Source organism: Macaca mulatta, chromosome 2 (genome assembly GCF_049350105.2).
Source record: "Macaca mulatta isolate MMU2019108-1 chromosome 2, T2T-MMU8v2.0, whole genome shotgun sequence".
NCBI lineage: Eukaryota > Metazoa > Chordata > Mammalia > Primates > Cercopithecidae > Macaca > Macaca mulatta.
The window spans coordinates 112,763,252-112,785,417 of record NC_133407.1 but is presented as its reverse complement, the minus strand read 5'-3'; the positions used below and the strand labels follow the sequence as shown (position 1 = coordinate 112,785,417).

The following is a 22,166-nucleotide window of genomic DNA, read 5'->3' as shown; positions in this document are numbered from 1 at the left end:
GACCTTGCAGTCCGGGCACGGTGGCCCCTGACTGGAATCCTAGCACTTGGGAGGCCAAGGAGGGAGGATCACTTGAGGCCAGGAGTTCAAGACCAGCCTGAGCAGCATGGTGAAACCCCATCTATACTAAAAATACAAAAATTAGCTAGGCATGGTGATGCAGACCAGTAGTCTCAGCTATTTGGGAGGTTGAGGTAGGAGGATCACTTGAGCCCAATAGGTTGAGGCTGCAAGTGAGCTATGATTACACCACAAAAAAAAAAAAAAAAAAAAAAGGTGACCTTCTAACTATGGCTTTTTTTTTTTTTTTTTGAGACAGAGTCTCGCTCTGTCGCCCAGGCTGGAGTGAAATGGCGCAATCTCTGCTCACTGCAAGCTCTACCTCCGGGGTTCACGCCCTTCTCCTGCCTCAGCCTCCCTGAGTAGCTGGGACTACAGGCGCCCGCCACCACGCCCGACTAATTTTTTTTTGTATTTTTAGTAGAGATGGGGTTTCACCTGTGTTAGCCAGGACGGTCTCGATCTCCTGACCTCTTGATCCGCCCACCTCGGCCTCCCAAAGTGCTGGGATTACAGGTGTGAGCCACCGCGCCTGGCCCTAACTATGGCTTTCACTTTATTCTTCACATTTCAACTACCAGCACTTTGTAATCTTTTATTTATTTATTTATTTTTCCATGCAAATACCCAGATATCAAGAAGAATATTTTGCAATCCTAATATTAATTTTTAAGGAACTACCAATAATTAATGTGCTATTTTTATAGCTATTAAAAGCACTAAATTCCTGACTTAAAAACATTTTCCAAATTTTTCTTTTTTTTTTTGAGACAGAGTCTTGCTCTGTCGCCCAGGCTGGGGTGCAGTGGCCAGATCTCAGTTCACTGCAAGCTCTGCCTCCCGGGTTTAGACCATTCTCCTGCCTCAGCCTCCCGAGTAGCTGGGACTACAGGCGTCCGCCACCTCGCCCGGCTAGTTTTTTTTTTTGTATTTTTTAGTAGAGACGGGGTTTCACCGTGTTAGCCAGGATGGTCTCGATCTCCTGACCTCGTGATCCGCCCGTCTCGGCCTCCCAAAGTGCTGGGATTACAGGCTTGAGCCACCGCGCCCGGCCAGGTTTTGTCCCCTTTTCTAGTAGTGCTGAGGACTTGTCCTACTTGTCCTCCTTAAGACTGCCATAAATGGTGTAGGAGAAACTGCTAAAAAAAGAAGAGGGAAGCAGACACCCTGAAATGTAGATTCTGAACCGATGTCAGTAACCAACTTTTTTTTTTTTTTTGAGACAGAGTCTCACTCTGTCACCCAGCCTGGAGTGCAGTAGTGCGATCTTGACTCACTGCTACCTCCATCTCCTGGGTTCAAGTGATTCTCATACCTCAGCCTCCTGAGTAGCTGGGATTACAGGTGCCTGCCACCATGCCCAGCTAATTTTTGCATTTTTAGTAACGACAGGGTTTCACCACATCAGCCAGGCTGGTCTCGAACTCCTGACTTCAGGTGATCCACCTGCCTCGGCCTTCCAAAGCCAAAGTGCTGGGATTACAGGCCTGAGCCACTGTGCCCGGCCCCAACTTTCTTTTTCCATAAATAACAGGACTAAAGGTAGTGTTTCTTTTTTGATAACATTTGTAAGAGTTTCAGCTGGGCACGGTGGCGCACACCTTTAATCCCAACACTTTGGGAGGCTGAGGCTGGTGGATCATGAGGTCAGGAGTTTGAGACCAGCCTGCCCAAGATGGTGAAACCCATCTCTACTAAAAATACAAAAATTAGCCAGGCGTGGTGGTGCACGCCTGTAATTCTAACTACTCAGGAGGCTGAGGCAGGAGAATCGCTTGATTCAGGGAGGCAGAGGTTGCAGTGAGCTCGGATTGCCCCACTGCACTCCAGCCTGGGGGACTGAGCGAGACTCTGTCTCAGAAAAAACAACAAAACGAAACAAAACAAAACAGAAGAGTTTCAAAGAACTTTCATAGAAGGGGACTTGTTAGGGTTGGCTCTGCAGATGTAGAATCATCATGTGGTGGTAACTCTTATCTACAGGGGATTAATTGCTATGTGGTTATTTGAGGCAGTTTTAATTCCACATTTACTTTCCCCTACTAATCTACCCAACTGCCAAGAGGCCTTTCTTATCAGATGGTGTGTGATGGATGTCCCAGGGAGTGTAAATTAATTTCAGTTGGCCAAACACAACATAAAAATAGTAAATCTGTTCAAATGACCTACCATATTTTCACTGGGCCAGTTCCCCTTCCTTCACCCCTGACACAAAACATAGCTCATCTTTTCAACAGGAATAGGGTAGAAAAATAAGAATAAAAAAATAAAATAGACATGGCTCATCTGTTTCTCCTCTTCTCCCTCACAGCCACCTCCATAGTGAGAGGGTCCTAATGGTTCTGTGTCTGAGAACCCTCAGTCATTTTGTCTCTGCTCCAAAACTTCCTACAATGCCTGCCTGCCTTTTAAGGCAGGATATATGGTCTGTCTGGCCTCCTTTCTAGCTTTAGATCCCCTTAGGTTGTAGTAGTGTTGTAGTGCCCGGCTCAACTGGCCTAATCCCCACTCTCTGAAACTGTCCTGCCTGTTCCAGAAATTCTCTTCTGGTCCCTTGAGTCTCCCCTCCTGTTACATGCATCCTCATCTTTATTCTGCCAGCATTTTTTTTCAATACCACACCCAAATGTTACTCAAGTCAAAGGTTTCCTATGAGAGCAGGGGTTGTGCCTGGTGTTCTACAGCCTTTGGTTCACACCCTTTTTTTTTTTTTTTTTTTTTTTTTTTGAGATGGAGTCTGGCTCTGTCGCCCAGGCTGGAGTGCAGTGGCCGGATCTCAGCTCACTGCAAGCTCCGCCTCCCGGGTTTACGCCATTCTCCTGCCTCAGCCTCCGGAGTAGCTGGGACTACAGGCGCCCGCCACCTCGCCCGGCTAGTTTTTTGTATTTTTTTAGTAGAGACGGGGTTTCACCGTGTTCGCCAGGATGGTCTCGATCTCCCGACCTCGTGATCCGCCCATCTCGGCCTCCCAAAGTGCTGGGATTACAGGCTTGAGCCACCGCGCCCGGCCTTTTTTGTTTTTTTCTTTTAGAGGGGGTCTCACTCTGTCGCTCAGGCTGGAGTACAGTGGTGCAATCTTGGCTCACTGCAACCTCCGCCTCCTGGGTTCAAGCAATTCTTCTGCCTCTGCCTCCCGAGTAGCTCAGACTATAGACATGCGCCACCACGCCTGGCTAACTTTTTTTTGTATTTTTGGTAGAGATGGGGTTTCACCATATTAGCCATGCTGGTCTCGAACTCCTAACCTCGTGATCTGCCCGCCATGGCCTCCCAAAGTCCTGGGATTACAAGCATGAACTGCCCTGCCGGGCGCCCAGCACTTTTTTTTTTTTGAGAGGACATTTCCGTCTCCACGTTGGTCAGGCTGGTCTCGAACTCCCGACCTCAGGTGATCTGCCTGCCTCGGCCTCCCAAAGTGCTAGGATAACAGGCGTGAGCCACCGCGCCTGGCCGGTTCACACCCCTTATTTGTATTTACTGTTTTTTTGAGACAGGGTCTCACTTTGCCGTCCAGTCTCGAGAGAAGTGGCACCATCTCGACTCACTGCAACTTCGACCTCCTGGGCTCAAGGGATCCTTCTACCTCAGCCTCCCGAGTACCTGGGACCACAGACGCGCGCCACCTCCCGGCTAATTTTTGTAGAGACAGGATTTCGCCATGTTGCGGAGGCTGGTCTCTAACTCCTGGGCTAAAGCTATCCTCCCGCCTCAGCCTTCCAAAGTGCTGGGACGACAGGCTTGAACCACTGCACCTGGCCTGGTTCACACCCTTTAATTGCACTTACCACATACTGCTAGGCATTGAGGTTATTTCTGAAACATCTCTACTCTTCCACTAGATTCTATGAGGGCAGGAACTAGGTCTTATTTTTCTCTGAGGACAAGAACTGTTAGACAAGTGTATGGAGACTCATCTAGACCTGACTTCCTCTTTCCTCTGGGTTTATTTCTCCCTCCAGGAAGAGGGTTGTGTGTTTGTGTGAGCGGGGCGACTGGAAAACACAGTGTTCAGGACGTTGTATCTTGTTCCAGGAACTAAGTACATGCCTGGGTAACTAATGTGGAATACCTCTCCTTCCCCTGTTGCTATCGCCCCTCTGTGGCTGCTTGGCAAGTAGCTCAGTATGAAGAGCTGACGGAATTCTCAGGTGGGCCAGGTGGCTCTGGCGTCCAGATTGTTTAAGGCGACTGTTAATAACTACAGCACACCGTTCAGTCTTAGTCCCAAGGCGCTGATGCACGTGGTACTTCCCGAAATCCCTGTTAGGGCCGCTGGAGCAGGAGCCCGGATCCCACGTTTGGGCAGCTGACTCGCCTAAGGCCTCCAGCTGAAAGCGGAATGGCAGGGGTGAGAATGAACAGACCTAACTACGGGGCTTCTCGCACCTGGCCTGCATTTATTTAGGACCAGGATAACCTCGAAGGCCGGGCTAGGGTGCCCCATGGGTCGTGGGCTTGCTGTCTGACTCCCTGAGATCGGCGGGCTGAACAGAGCTTCATCCTGTAGCGCCATCCTGAGCAGAGGAAGGGGCGCCCGACGACCGCGTAGCAGGCGGCAGGGCGGGACGAAGTAGCAGCTGCTGCTCCCCACCCACCCCTCTCGCATCTGCCTTTTCGCTCCACTGTTTGCCGGTGAGCGAAGTGGCGCGAGACTGGAGGGGATAAAAGACAGCGGCTGCAGGAGCCGAAGGCCGCGGCACGAGGTGGGGCAGGGGCGGGCACGCGAGCGTGCGTGCGTGCGTGCGTGGGCGCGGTCTATAGCACGCCGCGCGCGGGGCGGATGTCCGGGCCGGCTGGGCCGGGGCCGCGGACGAGATGGCGGAAGGTGGAGGCTTCGGTGAGCGACCGGATGCGGAGACTCAGAAGTCGGAGCTTGGAGCCTTAATGAGGACCACACTCCAACGCGGCGCGCAGTGGTGAGCATCCGGCTCTCTCTTCCTCTGTGCAGAACCAGGGGCCGAGTATCTGGCCCTTAGGCCAGCCCCCTTTTTCTCGGCTACAGTAGGGGCTGGGCGGGGATGGTATGTAGTGACCCTGGAAGAGTAGCCTGACACCTGCCCCTCGGGAGAACTCCAGGATCAGCTCTGGGAAAGCGCAGGCGGGGCCTGAGGGTCGCCTCGGCTCATTTGGAGCCCCAGTGGGTGGGCCCGGCGGGGGCTAGGGGGATGGATGTGGAGAAGGGGAATGTTGGCGGGGACCCTGAGGGTGGGGAGAGCCCTTTACCATGAGGACTCGCCGTGTGACCTTGGGCGAAGGTGTCACAGACCTGGATTCCTCACTGTTAAAACCAGGATAGCAATATTTGGCTCTCCGCCCTCAGTGGGTTGAGGCGAAAATCAGAAGTACTTTGTAACTTGTAAACTGCCAACAGATGTCAAGGTCAGAAGCTGAACAAATGTCTGAGAGCCCCAGATTATTTTGGTAGCAAGTGTCAAAAATATTTGTGACAGCAGTATCTCGGAGTGGGAGAGGGGGATAGCCTAGGTCCTGGAGCTAGATAGAAGATGAGGAGTCCAGAATTTAGAAGACCCAGGCTGAGTTATTGGACATCTTAACAGATTGTTTGGTGGAGGGGACAATACTTTGTACTACTGGAGAGATTCCTGGGTGGTATTATTGTGTAGTACAAAAACTAAGGCTAGACTTTGCATTTAGTATGATTGAGTGTTACCCATCTTGTTTTTTTGTTTGTTTGATTTTTTGAGACAGAGTTTCACTGTTATTGCCCAAGCTGGAGTGCAGTGGCGCCATCTCGGCTCACGGCAACTTCCGCCTCCCGGGTTCAAGCGATTCTCCTGCCTCAGCCTCCCGAGTAGCTGGGATTACAGGCTCACACCACCATGCCCAGCTAATTTTTTGTATTTTTAGTACAGACTGGGTTTCACCATGCTGAGCAGGCTGGTCTCGAACTCCTGACCTTGTGATCCAGCCGCCTCTGCCTCCCATTACAGGTGGGAGCCACCGTGCCCGGCCCGAGTGTTACCCATCTTTAAGAAACCATTGTGGGCCGGGCGCGGTGGCTCAAGCCTGTAATCCCAGCACTTTGGGAGGCCGAGACGGGCGGATCACGAGGTCAGGAGATCGAGACCATCCTGGCTAACATGGTGAAACCCCGTCTCTACTAAAAAAATACAAAAAACTAGCCGGGCGAGGTGGCGGGCGCCTGTAGTCCCAGCTACACAGGAGGCTGAGGCAGGAGAATGGCGTAAACCCGGGAGGCGGAGCTTGCAGTGAGCTGAGATCCCGCCACTGCGCTCCAGCCCCGGCGACAGAGCGAGACTCCGTCTCAAAAAAAAAAAAAAAAAAAAAGAAACCATTGTGGTGATGACCTACAGAGGAATTGAGCTGGAGGATAGAAAAATTGGGGTTATGAGGAGTACAGATAACAGCTTATGTATTCACCTTGAGCTAGCCAGTTTGTGAAAGTCAGAGTAAACAGGTACTTTTTTTGTGGGTTTTTTTTTTTTTTTTTTTTTTTTTTTTGAGGAATTTCGCTCTTGTTGCCCAGGCTGGCGTGCAATGGCGTGATCTCGGCTCACGGCAACCTGTGCCTCCAGGGTTCAAGTGATTCTCCTGCCTCAGCCTCCCCAGTAGCTAGGATTACAGGCATGCGCCACTATGCCCGGCTAATTTTTTTTTGTATTTTTAGTAGAGACAGGGTTTCTCCATTTTGGTCAGGCTTGTCTCAAACTCCCGACCTCAAGTGATTCACCCGCCTTGGCCTCCCAAAGTGCTGGGATTATAGGCTAGAGCTACCACGCCTGGCCTAGCAGAGGTACTTCTCAAGTTAACCTGTATAGGGCTCATAAAGAATACTCAGCAGAAGCAGAGGAAGTTTAAGACTAAAATCATACAGTAAAATTGTATGGAAGGTATTGCTCAAGGGATTTGGAAGAAAAATAGCATTTTCGAGACGGATGTGTTTATGGATCCTTGTGACCTCTGGGAAGTTGCCTGAACTCCTCTCACATTTGTTGGTTATACAGTTTTAAGGATGCACCAATATAATTGTTGATGCTTTGTTGCTCCACAGAGATTCTGTTTTAATTGTAAAACCCCAGAGTGATACTTTTTTTTTTTTTTTTTTTTGAGACGGAGTCTCGCTGTGTTGCCAGGCTGGAGGAGTACAGTGGCATGATCTCAGCTCACTGCAATCTCTGCCTTCCGGGTTCAAGCGATTCTCCTGCTTCAGCCTCCCTAGTAACTGAGATTATAGGCAGGCACCACCACGCCCGGCTAATTTTTGTGTTTTTATTTATTTATTTATTTATTTTTTTTTTTTTTTGAGACGGAGTCTTGCTCTGTAGCCCAGGCTGGAGTGCAGTGGCCGGATCTCAGCTCACTGCAAGCTCCGCCTCCCGGGTTCACGCCATTCTCCTGCCTCAGCCTCCCGAGTAGCTGGGACTACAGGCGCCCGCCACCTCGCCCGGCTAGCTTTTTGTATTTTTTAGTAGAGACGGGGTTTCACCGTGTTAGCCAGGATGGTCTCGATCTCCTGACCTTGTGATCCGCCCGTCTCAGCCTCCCAAAGTGCTGGGATTACAGGCTTGAGCCACCGCGCCCGGCTAATTTTTGTGTTTTTAGTAGAGACGGGGTTTCACCATGTTGGCCAGGATGGTCTTGATCTCCTGACCTCGTGATCCACCTGCCTCAGCCTCCCAAAGTGTTGGGATTACAGACATGAGCCACCTCTCCCAGCCAGCATAGTGATACTTTAAAAATATAAATAGGTCTGGCACAATGTCTCATGTCTGTAATCCCAGCACTTTGGGAGGCTGAAGCAGGAAGATCACTTGAGGCCAGGAGTTCAAGATCAGCCTGGGCAACATAGCAAGACCTAGCCTCTACAAAATAAAAATAAAAAAATAAATTAGCCAGGCATGGTGGTATGTACCTATAGTCATAGCTACTCAGAGGCTGAGGCAGGAGGATCACTTGAGCCCAGGAGTTTGAGGCTACAGAGAGCTATGATTGTGCCACTGCACTCTAGCCTGGGTGACCCTCTCTCTAAGGAAATAAATAGATAAATAAAATACCACATTTGCTTACATTTAAGTAAAAAAGTGGTAAGTTGAATATGAAGCACAACTTAATGCTTTTTGACAAGATGAACATACCTAAGTGCTATTATATGTACATGTGTATGTGTATATTTATATATGTACACGCATGTTATATACTTTTTTTTTTGAGACAGGTTTTTATTCCTGTCAGCCAGGCTAGAATGCAATGGCGTGATCTCAGCTCATTGCAACTTCTGTCCCCCCGGGTTCAAGTGATTCTTGTGCCTCAGCCTCCCGAGCAGCTGGGACTATAGGCATGTGCCACCACACTCAGCTAATTTTTGTATTTTTAGTAGATGGGGTTTGTTGCCCAGGCTGGTCTTGAACTCCTGAGCTCAAGTGACCATCCGCCTCAGCCTCCCAAAGTGTTGGGATTATAGGTGTGAGCCACTGTGCCTGGCCTTGTGTGTACATTTTTGGAACTCATTTGGTCCTTAAAAGAAAACAAGTGGATGGTGTTTCTAACCCATTTTCAGAAAGAGCATTAGTTTAGTGCTGTTCATGTCAAGTAAAACAGTGTAACCAAACTGTCTGCCTAGACTGGGACCTCTATAAAGATCATTATGAAATTAATGACTTGTGGTAGGGTGCGGTGGCTCACGCCTGTAATCCCAGCAATTTGGGAGGCTGAGGTGGGCAGATTACCTGAGGTCAGGAGTTTGAGACCATCCTGACCAACACGGAGAAACCCTGTCTCTACTAAAAATACAAAATTAGCCGGGCGTGGTGGCACACACCTGTAATCTCAGCTACGGGAGGCTGAGGCAGGAGAATCGCTTGGACCCAGGAAGTGGAGGTTGCGGAGAGCCGAGATCACACTGTTGCACTCCAGCGTGGGTGACAAGAGAGAAACTCTGTCTCAAAAAAAAAGGCCAGGCACTGTAATCCCAGCACTTTGGGAGGCCGAAGTGGGTGGATCACCTGAGGTCAGGAGTTCGAGACCAGGCTGCCCAATATGGTGAAACCCCATCTTTACTAAAAATACAAAAATTAGCTGGGCGTGGTGGTGGGCGCCTGTAATCCCAGTTAGTTGGGAGGCTGAGGCAGGAGAATCATTGGAACCCAGGAGGCAGAGGTTGCAGTGAGCCAAGATCATGCCACTGCACTCCAGCCTGGGCGACAGAACAAGACTCGGTCTCAAAAAAAAAAAGAAAGTATCGGTCTCAAAAAAAAAAAAAAGAAAGACTCCATTTAAATAAGCATTTTGAAGTCACTTGTTTTCTTTCTTTTATTCACTCTTTGAACAATCATTTCACTTAATGGATGCATACCCTGGGGCCAGACTCTCTGTGCCATGTGGGGCCTAGGCCCTGCTCCTGCTCTTGTGACAGTGTTTTTTAGTGGGGATTGCATATGCCTCAAGTGGAAGGACCATAAAAAAGATTAAGGAAGCAGCTGCAGACATTTATAATCTCAGCTTTTCTGCTACAGTAAATTTTTGTCTCTCTCTCTAGGTATCTTATTGACAGCCGGTGGTTCAAGCAGTGGAAGAAGTATGTGGGCTTTGACAGCTGGGACATGTACAATGTGGGCGAACATAACCTATTTCCTGGCCCAATAGACAACTCTGGGCTATTTTCAGGTATAGTAAATGTTGCTTTTCCAGCTAAACATTCACCTGGGCAGTGGCCTGATACTATGTGCATCTATAACATGGACATTGTGAACTTTCCTAGTGTGAGGAGATAGAAACAAGTACCCTCAATTTGCATCTATAGCAGAAGTCTTTGCAAACCCTTAATGAGAAGTTAAGCTACTTTTATTCCCTTAAATTAACTGCGTCTCATAAGAGCATGCTTCTGCCGGGCGCGGTGGCTCACGCCTGTAATCCCAGCACTTTGGGAGGCCGAGGTGGGCGGATCACAAGGTCAGGAGATCGAGACCACGGTGAAACCCCGTCTCTACTAAAAAAAATACAAAAAATTAGCCGGGCGCGGTTGTGGGCGCCTGTAGTCCCAGCTACTCGGGAGGCTGAGGCAGGAGAATGGCGTGAACCCGGGAGGCGGAGCTTGCAGTGAGCCGAGATCGCGCCACTGCACTCCAGCCTGGGCGACAGAGTGAGACTCCGTCTCAAAAAAAAAAAAAAAAAAAAAAAGAGCATGCTCCCAGCACTTTGGGAGGCTGAGACGGGCGGATCATGAGGTCAGGAGATCGAGACCATCCTGGCTAACACGGTGAAACCCCGTCTCTACTAAAAAATACAAAAAAAAAACTAGCCGGGCGAGGTGGCGGGCGCCTGTAGTCCCAGCTACTCGGGAGGCTGAGGCAGGAGAATGGCGTGAACCCGGGAGGCGGAGCTTGCAGTGAGCTGAGATCTGGCCACTGCACTCCAGCCTGGGCGACAGAGCGAGACTCCGTCTCCAAAAAAAAAAATAAAAAAAAAAAAAAAAAAAAAAAAAGAGCATGCTTCTAACATCTTAACTATCTCTCTTTGCAAATTAGTTCTGCTAGCTATTTCACATTTTAAGTTAGTATATGGAATTGAAAGAAATAGGATGTCATTTTGAAATTATATCTAAAATTTAAGAACCAGAATTTTTTGTTACCTTTGCAGTGGAACAAATTGTAAACCTGTGAACTTTCAACAGGAATTCCTGTGATAGCTGTTTTTATCATATAACTAGTGTGAGGCGAGGTTGAAGGTCAGTAGACAGAGTAGACTGTAGTCAGCTCCCAGTGAGAACTGTGGGAAAACTGACATGTAACACACTAGAGCTTTGCTTGCACTTGTACATGCACTGAGATGACAGAGTCAGCTTTTCCCAGGCTTTCTTCTGCCTGACTTCTGACCTCTTTATAGTCATGATAGAGGTGATCTATCATGGGTGTCAAAAATCAGGGCAGTGCCAGGCCTGATGTCTCTGCCTGTAATCTCAGCACTTCGGGAGGCCGAGGCAGGTGGATCACCTGAGGTCAGGAGTTCAAGACCAGCCTGGCCAACATGGTGAAACCCCATCTCTACCGTGTTGCCTAGGCTGGCCTTGAGCCCCTGGGCTCAAGCTATCTTCCTGCTTCAGCCTCCTTAGTCGCTGAGACTATAGTGTTCTATCACTCTCAGCTGTTTTTTAAGTTTTTTGGTAGAGACGGGGTCTTGCGGTGTTGCCCAGGCTGGTTGAACTCCTGGCCTCAAGCCATCCTGCCACCTTGGCTTCCCAGAGTGTTGGTGTGAGCCACCGTGCCTGGCCTAACTTGGATATTTTTAAAAATGAGCAATGCTTCAGCTCAGACCTTGTTTTAGGAGAGGTCATGATATAAACAATATCATTTACTTTGTTTCCTGAAATAGGTCAGATGGTGGCACTACGCCACGAAGTTGCCCTAAGGAATCATTTCATTATGTTCACATTTTGTTCTGTTTCTCATTTTTATGAAATGGAGAATTCTTAAGGTTTTAAATTCAGGTATACTTTGGCTTATTGTGCTTTGCTTTATTATATGTTGCAGGTAGTGCATTTTTAGCAAATTATCTAGGTATTTGGCAGCCCTGCCTTGAAAATCTGTCAGTGCCATTTTTACAATAGCATGTGCTCACTTCATGTCTCTGTTATCACATTTTGGTAATTCTCAAAATACTTCAGAGTTTTTCATTATTATTTGTTATGGTGATCAGTGATCAGGGAGCTTTCTTTTTTTTTTTTTTTTTTTTTTGAGATGGAGTTTTGCTCTTGTTGCCTAGGCAGGAGTGCAGTGGCACAATCTTGGCTCTTGGCAACCTCCGCCTCTTCGGTTCAAGCAATTCTCCTGCCTCAGCCTCCCGAGTAGCTGGGACTACAGGCATGTGCCACCAATTTTGTATTTTTAGTAGGGTTGGTCAAGCTGGTCTTGAACTCCCGACCTCAGGTGATCTGCCCACCTCAGCCTCCCAAAGTGCTGGGATTACAGGTGTGAGACACCGCGCCCAACCAACAGGGGTCTTTCATGTTGCTATTGTAATTGTTTTGGGGCATCATGAAGGGAGCCCATGTAAGACAGCGAACTTATTGTGTGTATTGTCACTGCTTCACCAACCAGCCATTCCATCTCTCTCTCTCCTCAGGCTTTGCTATTGCCTGAGACACAATGATATTGAAATTAGGCAGCTTAGTAACCCTAACAACACCTTCTAAATGTTAAAGTGAAAAGGAGAATTGCATATCTCTCACTTCAAATCAAAGCTAGAAATGATTTGAGTTTGGCAAAGGAAGCCGAAATAGGTTGTAAGCTAGGCCTCTTGTGCCATATAGCTAGCCAAGTTGTGAATGTAAATGTGAACCTCCTGGACTTAAGTGATCCTCCCACCTCAGCCTCCTGAGTAGCTAGGATTACAGGTGCTTGCCAGCATGTGTGGCTCATTTTTGTATATTTTTGTATGTGTTTTTTTTTTTTTTTTTGTAGAGATGGGTTTTTTTCATGTTGCCTGGGAGATGGAGGAACCCAGGAAATGGTGGTTTCAGTGAGCTGAGATTGTGCCACTGCACTCCAGCTTGGGTGACAGAAGTGAGACTGCATCTCAAAAAAATAAAAAGTGCTACTCTAGTGAACACATGAATGATAAGAGACTGAAACAGCCTTATTGCTGATATGGAGAAAGTTGTTTATTCATTTATTTTTTTTTGAGACAAGGTGCCACCTTGTCTCAAGAAAAAAAAGGTAGCTACTGCTACCTCATGCAGTAGCACAATCATGGCTCACTACAACCTTGACCTTCCCAGGCTCAGGTGATCCTCCCACCTTAGCCTCCCAAGTAACTGGAACTACAGGTGCCACCACCACACCTGACTAATTATTGTATTTTTTGCGGAGATTTTTTGTAGGTTTTGTCACGTTGCTCAGGCTGGTCTTGAATTCCTGGGCTCAAGTGATCCTCCCACCTTGACGTCCCAGAGTGCTGGGATCACGGGTGTGTCACTGTGCCCGGCCTAAACAACAGATTTTGTTTTCTTTTATTTTTATTTATTATTATTTTTTGGAGACAAAGCCTCACCATGGGTTTTCACCATGTTGGCCAGTCTCATCTCACACTCCTGACCTCAAGTGATCTGCCTGCTTCGGCCTCTCAAAGTGCTGGGATTACAGGCATGAGCCACTGTGCCTGGCCTAAACCACAGATTTTAAATGTAGACAGGACACCCTTCTATTGGGAAGATGCCATCCATCTACCTCTTTGCTAGCTAGAGGGGAAAAGTCAGTGCCTGGGTTCAGAGCCCCCCCACCTTTCTTTTGGTGTTTTTTTGAGACAGGGTCTTGCCCTGTCACCCAGGCTGTAGTGTGTGATCACAGCTCACTGCAGCCTTAACTTCCTGGGCTGAAGTGATCCTCCCACCTCAGCCTCCTGGGTAGCTAGGACTACAGGTGCTTGCCACCATGCCTGGCTGATTTATTTATATATATATGTATTTTTTTTTTTTTTTTTTGAGACGGAGTCTCGCTCTGTCGCCCAGGCTGGAGTGCAGTGGCCGGATCTCAGCTCACTGCAAGCTCCGCCTCCCGGGTTCACGCCATTCTCCTGCCTCAGCCTCCCGAGTAGCTGGGACTACAGGCGCCTGCCACCTCGCCCGGCTAGTTTTTTGTATTTTTTAGTAGAGATGGGGTTTCACCGTGTTAGCCAGGATGGTCTCGATCTCCTGACCTCGTGATCCGCCCGTCTCGGCCTCCCAAAGTGCTGGGATTACAGGCTTGAGCCACCGCGCCCGGCTTTTTTTTTTTTTTTTGTAAGACAGAGTGTCGCTCTGTCCAGGCTGGAGTGCAATGGCATGATCTTGGCTTACTGCAACCTCCACCTCCTGGATTCAAGCTATTCTTCTGCCTCAGCCTCCCAAGTGGCTGGGATTACAGGCACCCACCACCACGCCCAGCTAATTTTTTTTTTTTTTTTTTTTTTTTGTATTTTTAATAAAGATGGGGTTTCAGCATGTTGGCCAGTCTGGTCTTAAATTCCTGACCTCAGGTGATCCATCCACCTTGGCCTCCCAAAGTGCTGGAATTACAGGCGTGAGCCACCGCACCCAGCTTTGTTTTTTTTTTTTTTTTTTTTGTAGAGATGGGATTTTGCCATGTTGCCCAGGCTGGTCTCCCAACTCCTGGGCTCAAGTGATCTGTCTGCCTTGACTTCTCAAAGTGTTGGGATTATAGGCATGAGCCACTCCGTCCAGCCAGATTCAGAGCCTTGAAGGACAGGCTGACTCTCCTGTTAAGGGATACTGCCGATGATAACTTTAGGTTGAAGCTAATGCTCATTTATCATTCCAAAAATCCCAAGGCCCTTAAGAATTAGGCTAAATCGGCCGGGCGCGGTGGCTTAAGCCTGTAATCCCAGCACTTTGGGAGGCCGAGACGGGCGGATCACAAGGTCAGGAGATCGAGACCATCCTGGCTAACACGGCGAAACCCCGTCTCTACTAAAAACACAAAAAATTAGCCGGGCGAGGTGGCGGCGCCTGTGGTCCCAGCTACTCGGGAGGCTGAGGCAGGAGAATGGCGTGAACCCGGGAGGCGGAGCTTGCAGTGAGCTGAGATCTGGCCACTGCACTCCAGCCTGGGCGACAGAGCGAGACTCCGTCTCAAAAAAAAAAAAAAAAAAAAAGAATTAGGCTAAATCGGCTGGGCGCGGTGGCTCAAGCCTGTAATCCCAGCACTTTGGGAGGCCGAGACGGGCGGATCACAAGGTCAGGAGATCGAGACCAGCCTGGCTAATACGGTGAAACCCCGTCTCTACTAAAAAATACAAAAAACTAGCCGGGTGAGGTGGCGGGCGCCTGTAGTCCCAGCTACTCGGGAGGCTGAGGCAGGAGAATGGCGTAGACCCGGGAGGCGGAGCTTGCAGTGAGCTGAGATCCGGCCACTGCACTCCAGCCTGGGCGACAGAGCGAGACTCCGTCTCAAAAAAAAAAAAAAAAAAAAAAGAATTAGGCTAAATCTGCTCTGCCTGTGCCCTACACATGCAACAACAAAGCCTGCATGATAGCATATTTATTTACAGCATGGTATAATGAATATTTTTGTTTTTATTTTATTTTTCTGGGACAGAGTCTCGCTGCATCACCCAGGCTGGAATGCAGTGGCGCACTCTCGGTTCACTGCAACCTCTGCTTCCCGGGTTCAAGTTATTTTCATGGCTCAGCCTCCCAAGTAGCTGAGATTACAGACATGCACCACCAGGTCTGGCTAATTTTTGTATTTTTAGTAGAGATGGGGTTTCACCGTGTTGGCCAGGCTGGTCTCAAATTCCTGGCCTCAAGCGATCCACCCGCCTCAGCCTCCCAAAGTGCTGGGACTACAGGCATGAGCCACCACAACAAGTTTACCGATTTTTGTTTTGTTTTTTTTTTTTTGAGTCAGAGTTTCGCTCTTTTGCCCAGGCTAGAGTGCAGTGGTGCGATCTTGGCTCACCACAACCTCTGCCTCCCGGGTTCAAGCAATTCTCCTGCCTCAGCCCCTGAGTAGCTGGGATTACAGGCATGCGCCACCATGCCCAGCTAATTTTGTATTTGTAGTAGAGATGGGGTTTATCCATGTTGGTCAGGCTGGTCTCGAACTCTCGACCTCAGGTCATCTGCCCACCTCTGCGCCTCCCCAAGTGCTGGGATTACAGGCATGAACCACTGCACCCGGCCTCCCAATATTTTTTTTTTGTGAGACCTAGTCTCGCTCTGTCACCCAGGCTGGAGTGCAGTGGTATGATCTCGGCTCACTGCAAGCTCCACCTCCTGGGTTCATGCGATTCTCCTGCCTCAGCCTCCCGAGTAGCTGGGACCACAGGCGCCTGCCACCACGCCTGGCTAATTTTTTTGTATTTTTAGTAGAGACAGGGTTTCACCGTGTTAGCCAGGATGGTCTCGATCTCCTGACCTTGTGATCTGCCCATCTTGGCTTCCCAAAGTGCTGGGATTACAGGCGTGAGCCACTGCGCCTGGCCTCCAGCCTCCCAATATTTTTAGCTCAGTGTTGAGACCTACTGCTCAGAAAAAGCACTGAGCTAGTCTTATCAAAATGTTACTGCTGCTGGGCGTGGTAGCTCACGCCTGTAATCCCAGCATTTTGGGAGGCCAAGGCGGGCAGATCACGAGGTCAGGAGATTGAGACCATCCTGGCTAACATGGTGAAACCCTGTCTCTATTAAAAATACAAAAACAAGGCCGGGCGCGGTGGCTCAAGCCTGTAATCCCAGCACTTTGGGAGGCCGAGGCGGGCGGATCACAAGGTCAGGAGATCGAGACCACAGTGAAACCCCGTCTCTACTAAAAATACAAAAAATTAGCCGGGCGCGGTGGCGGGCGCTTGTAGTCCCAGCTACTCAGGAGGCTGAGGCAGGAGAATGGCGGGAACCCGGGAGGCAGAGCTTGCAGTGAGCCGAGATCGCGCCACTGCACTCCAGCCTGGGCAACAGCGTGAGACTCCGTCTCAAAAAAAAAAAAAAAACAAAACAAAACAAAATTAGCGGGGTGTGGTGGCGGGCGCCTGTAGTCCCAGCTACTCAGGAGGCTGAGGTGGGAGAATAGCATGAATCTGAGAGGTGGAGCTTACAGTGAGCTGAGATCGTGCCACTGCACTCCAGCCTGGGGAACGTGCGAGACTCCATCTCAAAAAAAAAAAAAAAAAGTTACTGCTTCATTGCAATGTACCTAGTTACCCAAGAGCTCTGATGGAGATGCATGAGGAGATTAATGTTGTTTCATGCCTACTAAAAACATCCATTCTGCAGCCTGTGAGTCAAGAAGTAATTTCACCTTTCTCTTTTTTTTTAGACAGAGTCTCACTCTGTTGTCCGGGCTGGAGTGCAGTGGCTCAATCTCGGCTCCCTGCAACCTCTCCCTCCCAGGTTGAAGCGATTCTCCTGCCTCCTCCTCCCAGGTTCAAGTGATTCTCCTGCCTCAGCCTCCCGAGTAGCTGGGATTACAGGCGCCCATTCCCTCTGCCCGGCTAATTTTTGTATTTTTAGTAGAGACTGGGTTTCACCATGTTGGCCAGGCTGGTCTCGAACTCCTGACCTCAAGTGATCCTCCCGCCTCAGCCTGCCAAAGTGCTGGGATTACAGGTGTGAGCCATCGTGCCTGATTTGATTTCAACTTTCAAGTCTTATTATTTAAGAAACACTTTTTTTTTTTTTTTTTTTTTTTTTGAGATGGAGTCTCGCTCTGTCACCCAGGCTGGAGTGCAGTGGCCGGATCTCAGCTCACTGCAAGCTCCGCCTCCCGGGTTCACGCCATTCTCCTGCCTCAGCCTCCCGAGTAGCTGGGACTACAGGCGCCTGCCACCTCGCCTGGCTAAGTTTTTGTATTTTTAGTAGAGACGGGGTTTCACTGTGTTACCCAGGATGGTCTCGATCTCCTGACCTCGTGATCCGCCCGTCTCGGCCTCCCAAAGTGCTGGGATTACAGGCTTGAGCCACTGCGCCCGGCCAAGAAACACATTTTATAAGACTTTATCTGCCATAGATAGTGATTCTCCTGAAGGATCTGAGCAAATTAAATTAAAAACCTTTTGGAAAGGATTTGCCATTCTAGATGCCATTAAAAATATTCATGATTCCACCTGGTGCAGTGGCTTACACCTGTAATCCCAGCACTTTGGTAGGCTGAAGTGAGTGGATCCTTTGAACCCAGGAGTTGGAGACTAGGGTGGGCAACTTGGCAAAACCCCATCCCTATAAAAATTACAAAAACTAGCTAGGTGTGGTGGCATGCACCTGTAGTTCTAGCTACTTGGGAGACTAAGGCAGGAGGATTGCTTGAGTCTGGGAGGTTGAAGCTGCAGTGAGCTGTGATCATGCCATTGCACTCCAGCCTGGGTTATAGAGTAAGGCCTGCCACTCCCACCTGCCCACACACATGCACAAAAACATTCATGATTCATGGGAGGAGGTTGAAATCAACATTAATAAGAGTTTGGAAGAAGTTCATTCTAACACTTACAGATGACTTCAAGGAGTTCAAGACATCAGTCGGGGAAGTAACTGCAAAAGTGGAAATAGCAAGAGAACTAGAATTAGAAGTGAAGCCTGAAGATGTGACTGAATTGCTTGATTTTTTATTTCTATTTTTATTTTTAGTTTTATTTTTTTGAGATGGAGTCTCACTCTGTCGCCCAGGCTGCAGTGCAGAAGGGCAATCTTGGATCACTGCAACCTCTGCCTCCTGGGTTTAAGCAATTCTCTTGCCTCAGCCTCCCGAGTAGCTGGGACTACAGGTGTGCACCACCACACCCAGCTAATTTTTGTATTTGTGGTAGAGATGGGGTTTCACCATGCTGGCCAGACTGGTCTCAAACTCCTGACCTCATGATCTGCCCACCTTGGCCTCTGAAAGTGCTGGGATTACAGGCGTGAGCCACTGTGCCTGGCCTCTTTTTAATTTTAATTTTAACTTATTTTTATTTATTTTGAGACAGAGTCTTGCTCTGTCACCCAGGCTTGAGTACAGTGGGGTAATCTCAGCTCCCTGCAGTCTCCACCTCCTGGGTTCAAGCAATTCTCATGCCTCAGCCTCCTGAGTAGCTGGGACTGTAGGCACACGTCACCACGGCCAGCTCATTTTTGTATTTTTACTAGAAACAGGGTTTCACCATGTTGGCCAGGCTGATCTTGAATTCCTGACCTCAAGTGATCCGCCTGCTTTGGCCTCCCAAAGTGCTGGAATTATAGGCATGAGCCAACTTGCCTGGCCTGAATTGCTTTAATCTTATGATAAAACTTGAATGGATGAGGAGTTGATTCTTGTGGGTGAGCAAAGAAAATGGTTTCTTGAGATGGAATCTACATCTGGTGAAGATGTTATGAGCATTGTTGAAATGACAACAAAGGAACCCTGCCCTGAAAAAGGCTTGTAAACTAGTCAGAGGGATGGTAGGAAACCCTAACCACCTCATGTATGATTTATTTATTTATTTTTGAGATGGAGTCTCACTCTGTCACCAGGCTGGAGTGCAGTGGTGCAATCTTGGCTCACTGCAACCTCTGCCTCCCAGGTTGAAGCAATTCTCCTGTCTCAGCCTCCCAAGTAGCTGGGACTATAGGTGCGTGCTACCACGCCCAGCTAGTTTTTGTATTTTTAGTAGAGACGGAGTTTCACCATGTTGGCCAGGATGGTCTCGATCCCTTAACCTCATGATCCACCCGCCTCAGCCTCCCAAAGTACTGGGATTACAGGCGTGAGTCACTGTGCCCAGCCAATTTTTTTTTTTTTTAACATTGTTTTGCCTTGAGTTACAGATAAGTTGCACCATAGCGGGTATATTTTACTTTTACAGTTTCATGGCCTCACTGGTCATCGGGAGAACAGTGGCTTCCACTGTTCTCTGAGTGGGTGTTGATGGGCATAGACTTGGCAGGGAAGCTCCCATCACACTTGGCAGGTGATCAGTCTTCCCTTTCTTTGAGCAAGTGTGTTTCAGACCATGGGTGTTCAGTTCTGACTCTGAGTACTATTACCTGTCTGGTGGGTGTAAGATGAATGTTTAGCATGTTGCATATGTTCTCTCTCCACTCCACAGGGGATTATGCAGCTAGGCTTTGATTTAGAGTGTTTAAAGCTAAAAATCCTAATTGACTGTTGGTTAAATGAATTTATCTTCAGTGCCTTGTTTATTTAGTTTCTTTTTTTTTTTTTTTTTAGACGGAGTCTCGCTCTGCCACCCAGGCTGGAGTGCAGTGGCCGGATCTCAGCTCACTGCAAGCTCCGCCTCCCGGGTTCACGCCATTCTCCTGCCTCAGCCTCCCAAGTAGCTGGGACTACAGGCGCCCGCCACCTCGCCCGGCTAGTTTTTTGTATTTTTTAGTAGAGACGGGGTTTCACCGTGTCAGCCAGGATGGTCTCGATCTCCTGACCTCGTGATCCGCCCGTCTCGGCCTCCCAAAGTGCTGGGATTACAGGCTTGAGCCACCGCGCCCAGCGTTTATTTAGTTTCTTAAGAAATCTTTCAGAGGAAGACAATTTCTGATTTTAATGTGTTATCATTAAGAATATTTTGGCTGGGTGCAGTTGCTCACACCTGTTTCCCAATACTTTGGGAGGCCAAGGTGGGTGGATCATGAGGTCAGGAGTTTGAGATCAGCCTGGCCAAGATGGTGAAACCCTTTCTCTACTAAAAATACAAAAATTAGCCAGGCCCAGTGGCAGGCACCTGTAATCCCAGTTACTTGGGAGGCTGAGGCAGGAGAATTGCTTGAACTTGGGAGGTGGAGGTTTCAGTGAGCCAACATCGCTGCACTCTAGCCTGGGCAACAGAGCAAGACTCCATCTCAAAAAAAAAAAGAATATTTTGACATCCGGGTGTGGTGGCTCACTCCTGTAATCCCAGCACTTTGGGAGGCTGAGGTGGGTGGATCACCTGAGGTTGGGAGTTTGAGACCAGCCTGGCCAACCTGGTGAAACCCCATCTCTATTAAAAATACAAGGCCAGGCGCGGTGGCTCATGCCTGTAATCCCAGCACTTTGGGAGGCCGAGGCGGGCGGATCACAAGGTCAGGAGATCGAGACCACGGTGAAACCCCGTCTCTACTGAAAATACAAAAAAAAAATTAGCCGGGCGCGGTTGTGGGCGCCTGTAGTCCCAGCTACTCGGGAGGCTGAGGCAGGAGAATGGCGTGAACCCGGGAGGCGGAGCTTGCAGTGAGCCGAGATCGCGCCACTGCACTCCAGCCTGGGCGACAGAGCCAGACTCCGTCTCAAAAACAAAAAAAAAAAACAAAAATTAGGCCAGGTGCAGTGGCTTATGCCTGTCATCCCAGCACTTTGGGAGGCCAAGATGGGTGGATCACGAGGGCAGGAGATTGAGACCATCCTGGCTAACACGGTGAAACCCTGTCTCTACTAAAAATATGAAAAATCAGCCGGGCATGGTGGCATGTGCCTGTAGTCCCAGCTACTCTTGAGGCTCAGGCAGGAGAATTGCTTGAACCTAGGAGGCAGAGGTTGCAGTGAGCTGAGATCATGCCACTGCACCCCAACCTGGGTGACAGAACAAGAGTCTGTCTCAAAACAAAGAAAAAAGAAAAATTAGGCAGACATGGTGGCGGGCGCCTTTAGTCCCAGCTACTCGGGAGAATGGTTTGAACCTGGGAGGCGGAGGTTGCAGTGAGCCGAGATTATGCCACTGCACTCCAGCGTGGGCAACAGAGCAAGACTCCACCTCAAAAAAAAAAATATGGATAGATAGATAGATAGATAGATAGATAGATAGATAGATAAATAGTCATAATGAACAATTTTTATTGTGGAATATGGAAGCCCTTTGTAAATGTAAATTGAAGGTTTTTTTTTTGAGACGGAATTTCGCTCTGTCACACAGGTCGGAGTGCAGTGGCATGATCTCAGCTCACCGCAACCTCCCCTCTCCCAGGTTCAAGCGATTCTTCTAGAAGCCTCAGCCTCCTGAGTAGCTGGGATTACAGGCACACGCCACCACACCCAGCTAATTTTCGTATTTTTAGTGGAGATGGAGTTTCACCATGTTGGCCAGGCTGGTCTCAAACTCCTGACCTTGTGATCCACCCACCTCAGCCTCCCAAAGTGCTGGCATTGCAGGCGTGAGCACCTTACCCGGCCTGGAGTTTTTCTTTTCTTTTTCTTTGTTTTTTGAGATGGAGTCTAGCTCTGTCATCCAGGCTGGAGTGCAGTGGCACAATCTCAGCTCACTGCAAGCTCTGCCTCCCGGGTTCACACCGTTCTCCTGCCTCAGTCTCCCAAGTAACTGCAACTACAGGTGCTCGCCACCATGCCCAGCTATTTTTTTGTATTTTTAGTAGAGACGGGGTTTCACCATGTTAGCCAGGATGGTCTCGATCTCCTGACCTCGTGATCCGCCTGCCTCGGACTCAGAAGGTGCTGGGATTACAGGCGTGAGCCACCGCGCCCGACTGAGTTTTTCATTTTTATCCTCTTCTCTCCCTCTAATTATAGAAGAAATACAAATTCCTCATAAAATGTTCACGGATAAAGACAAAACATGGATAAAGACAAAAGTCTGCTCTGTGTAATGACCAGTGACAGAATTTTGGAATGTCATACCTGTTTCTTTCTGTAAATAATTTTTTTATTTCTGAAAAGTACATGGAAATATGTAATACTA

The 22,166-nt window shown here is 48.8% G+C and overlaps 1 protein-coding gene across 32 annotated transcripts in view; it reads left to right on the top strand.

Annotated features, from left to right (window-relative positions):
- Window positions 1-4,846: 4,846 nt before the first annotated feature.
- Window positions 4,847-22,166, top strand: part of USP4 (ubiquitin specific peptidase 4) — a 63,822-nt gene continuing 46,502 nt past the window's right edge. For 30 of the 32 annotated variants that reach the window (XR_013413903.1, XR_013413910.1, XR_013413908.1 and 27 more), the window contains exons 1-2: window positions 4,847-4,976; window positions 9,578-9,705. Coding sequence is in view for 18 of the 32 variants with exons in the window: in XM_077992676.1 (XP_077848802.1) it covers window positions 4,876-4,976; window positions 9,578-9,705 (229 nt within the window). In the remaining 14 variants the exon portion in view is untranslated. Of the gene's footprint in view, window positions 4,977-9,577; window positions 9,749-13,937; window positions 13,986-22,166 lie in introns of those variants that run through there. The other 2 variants (XM_077992681.1, XM_077992680.1) reach the window with 2 other exon arrangements.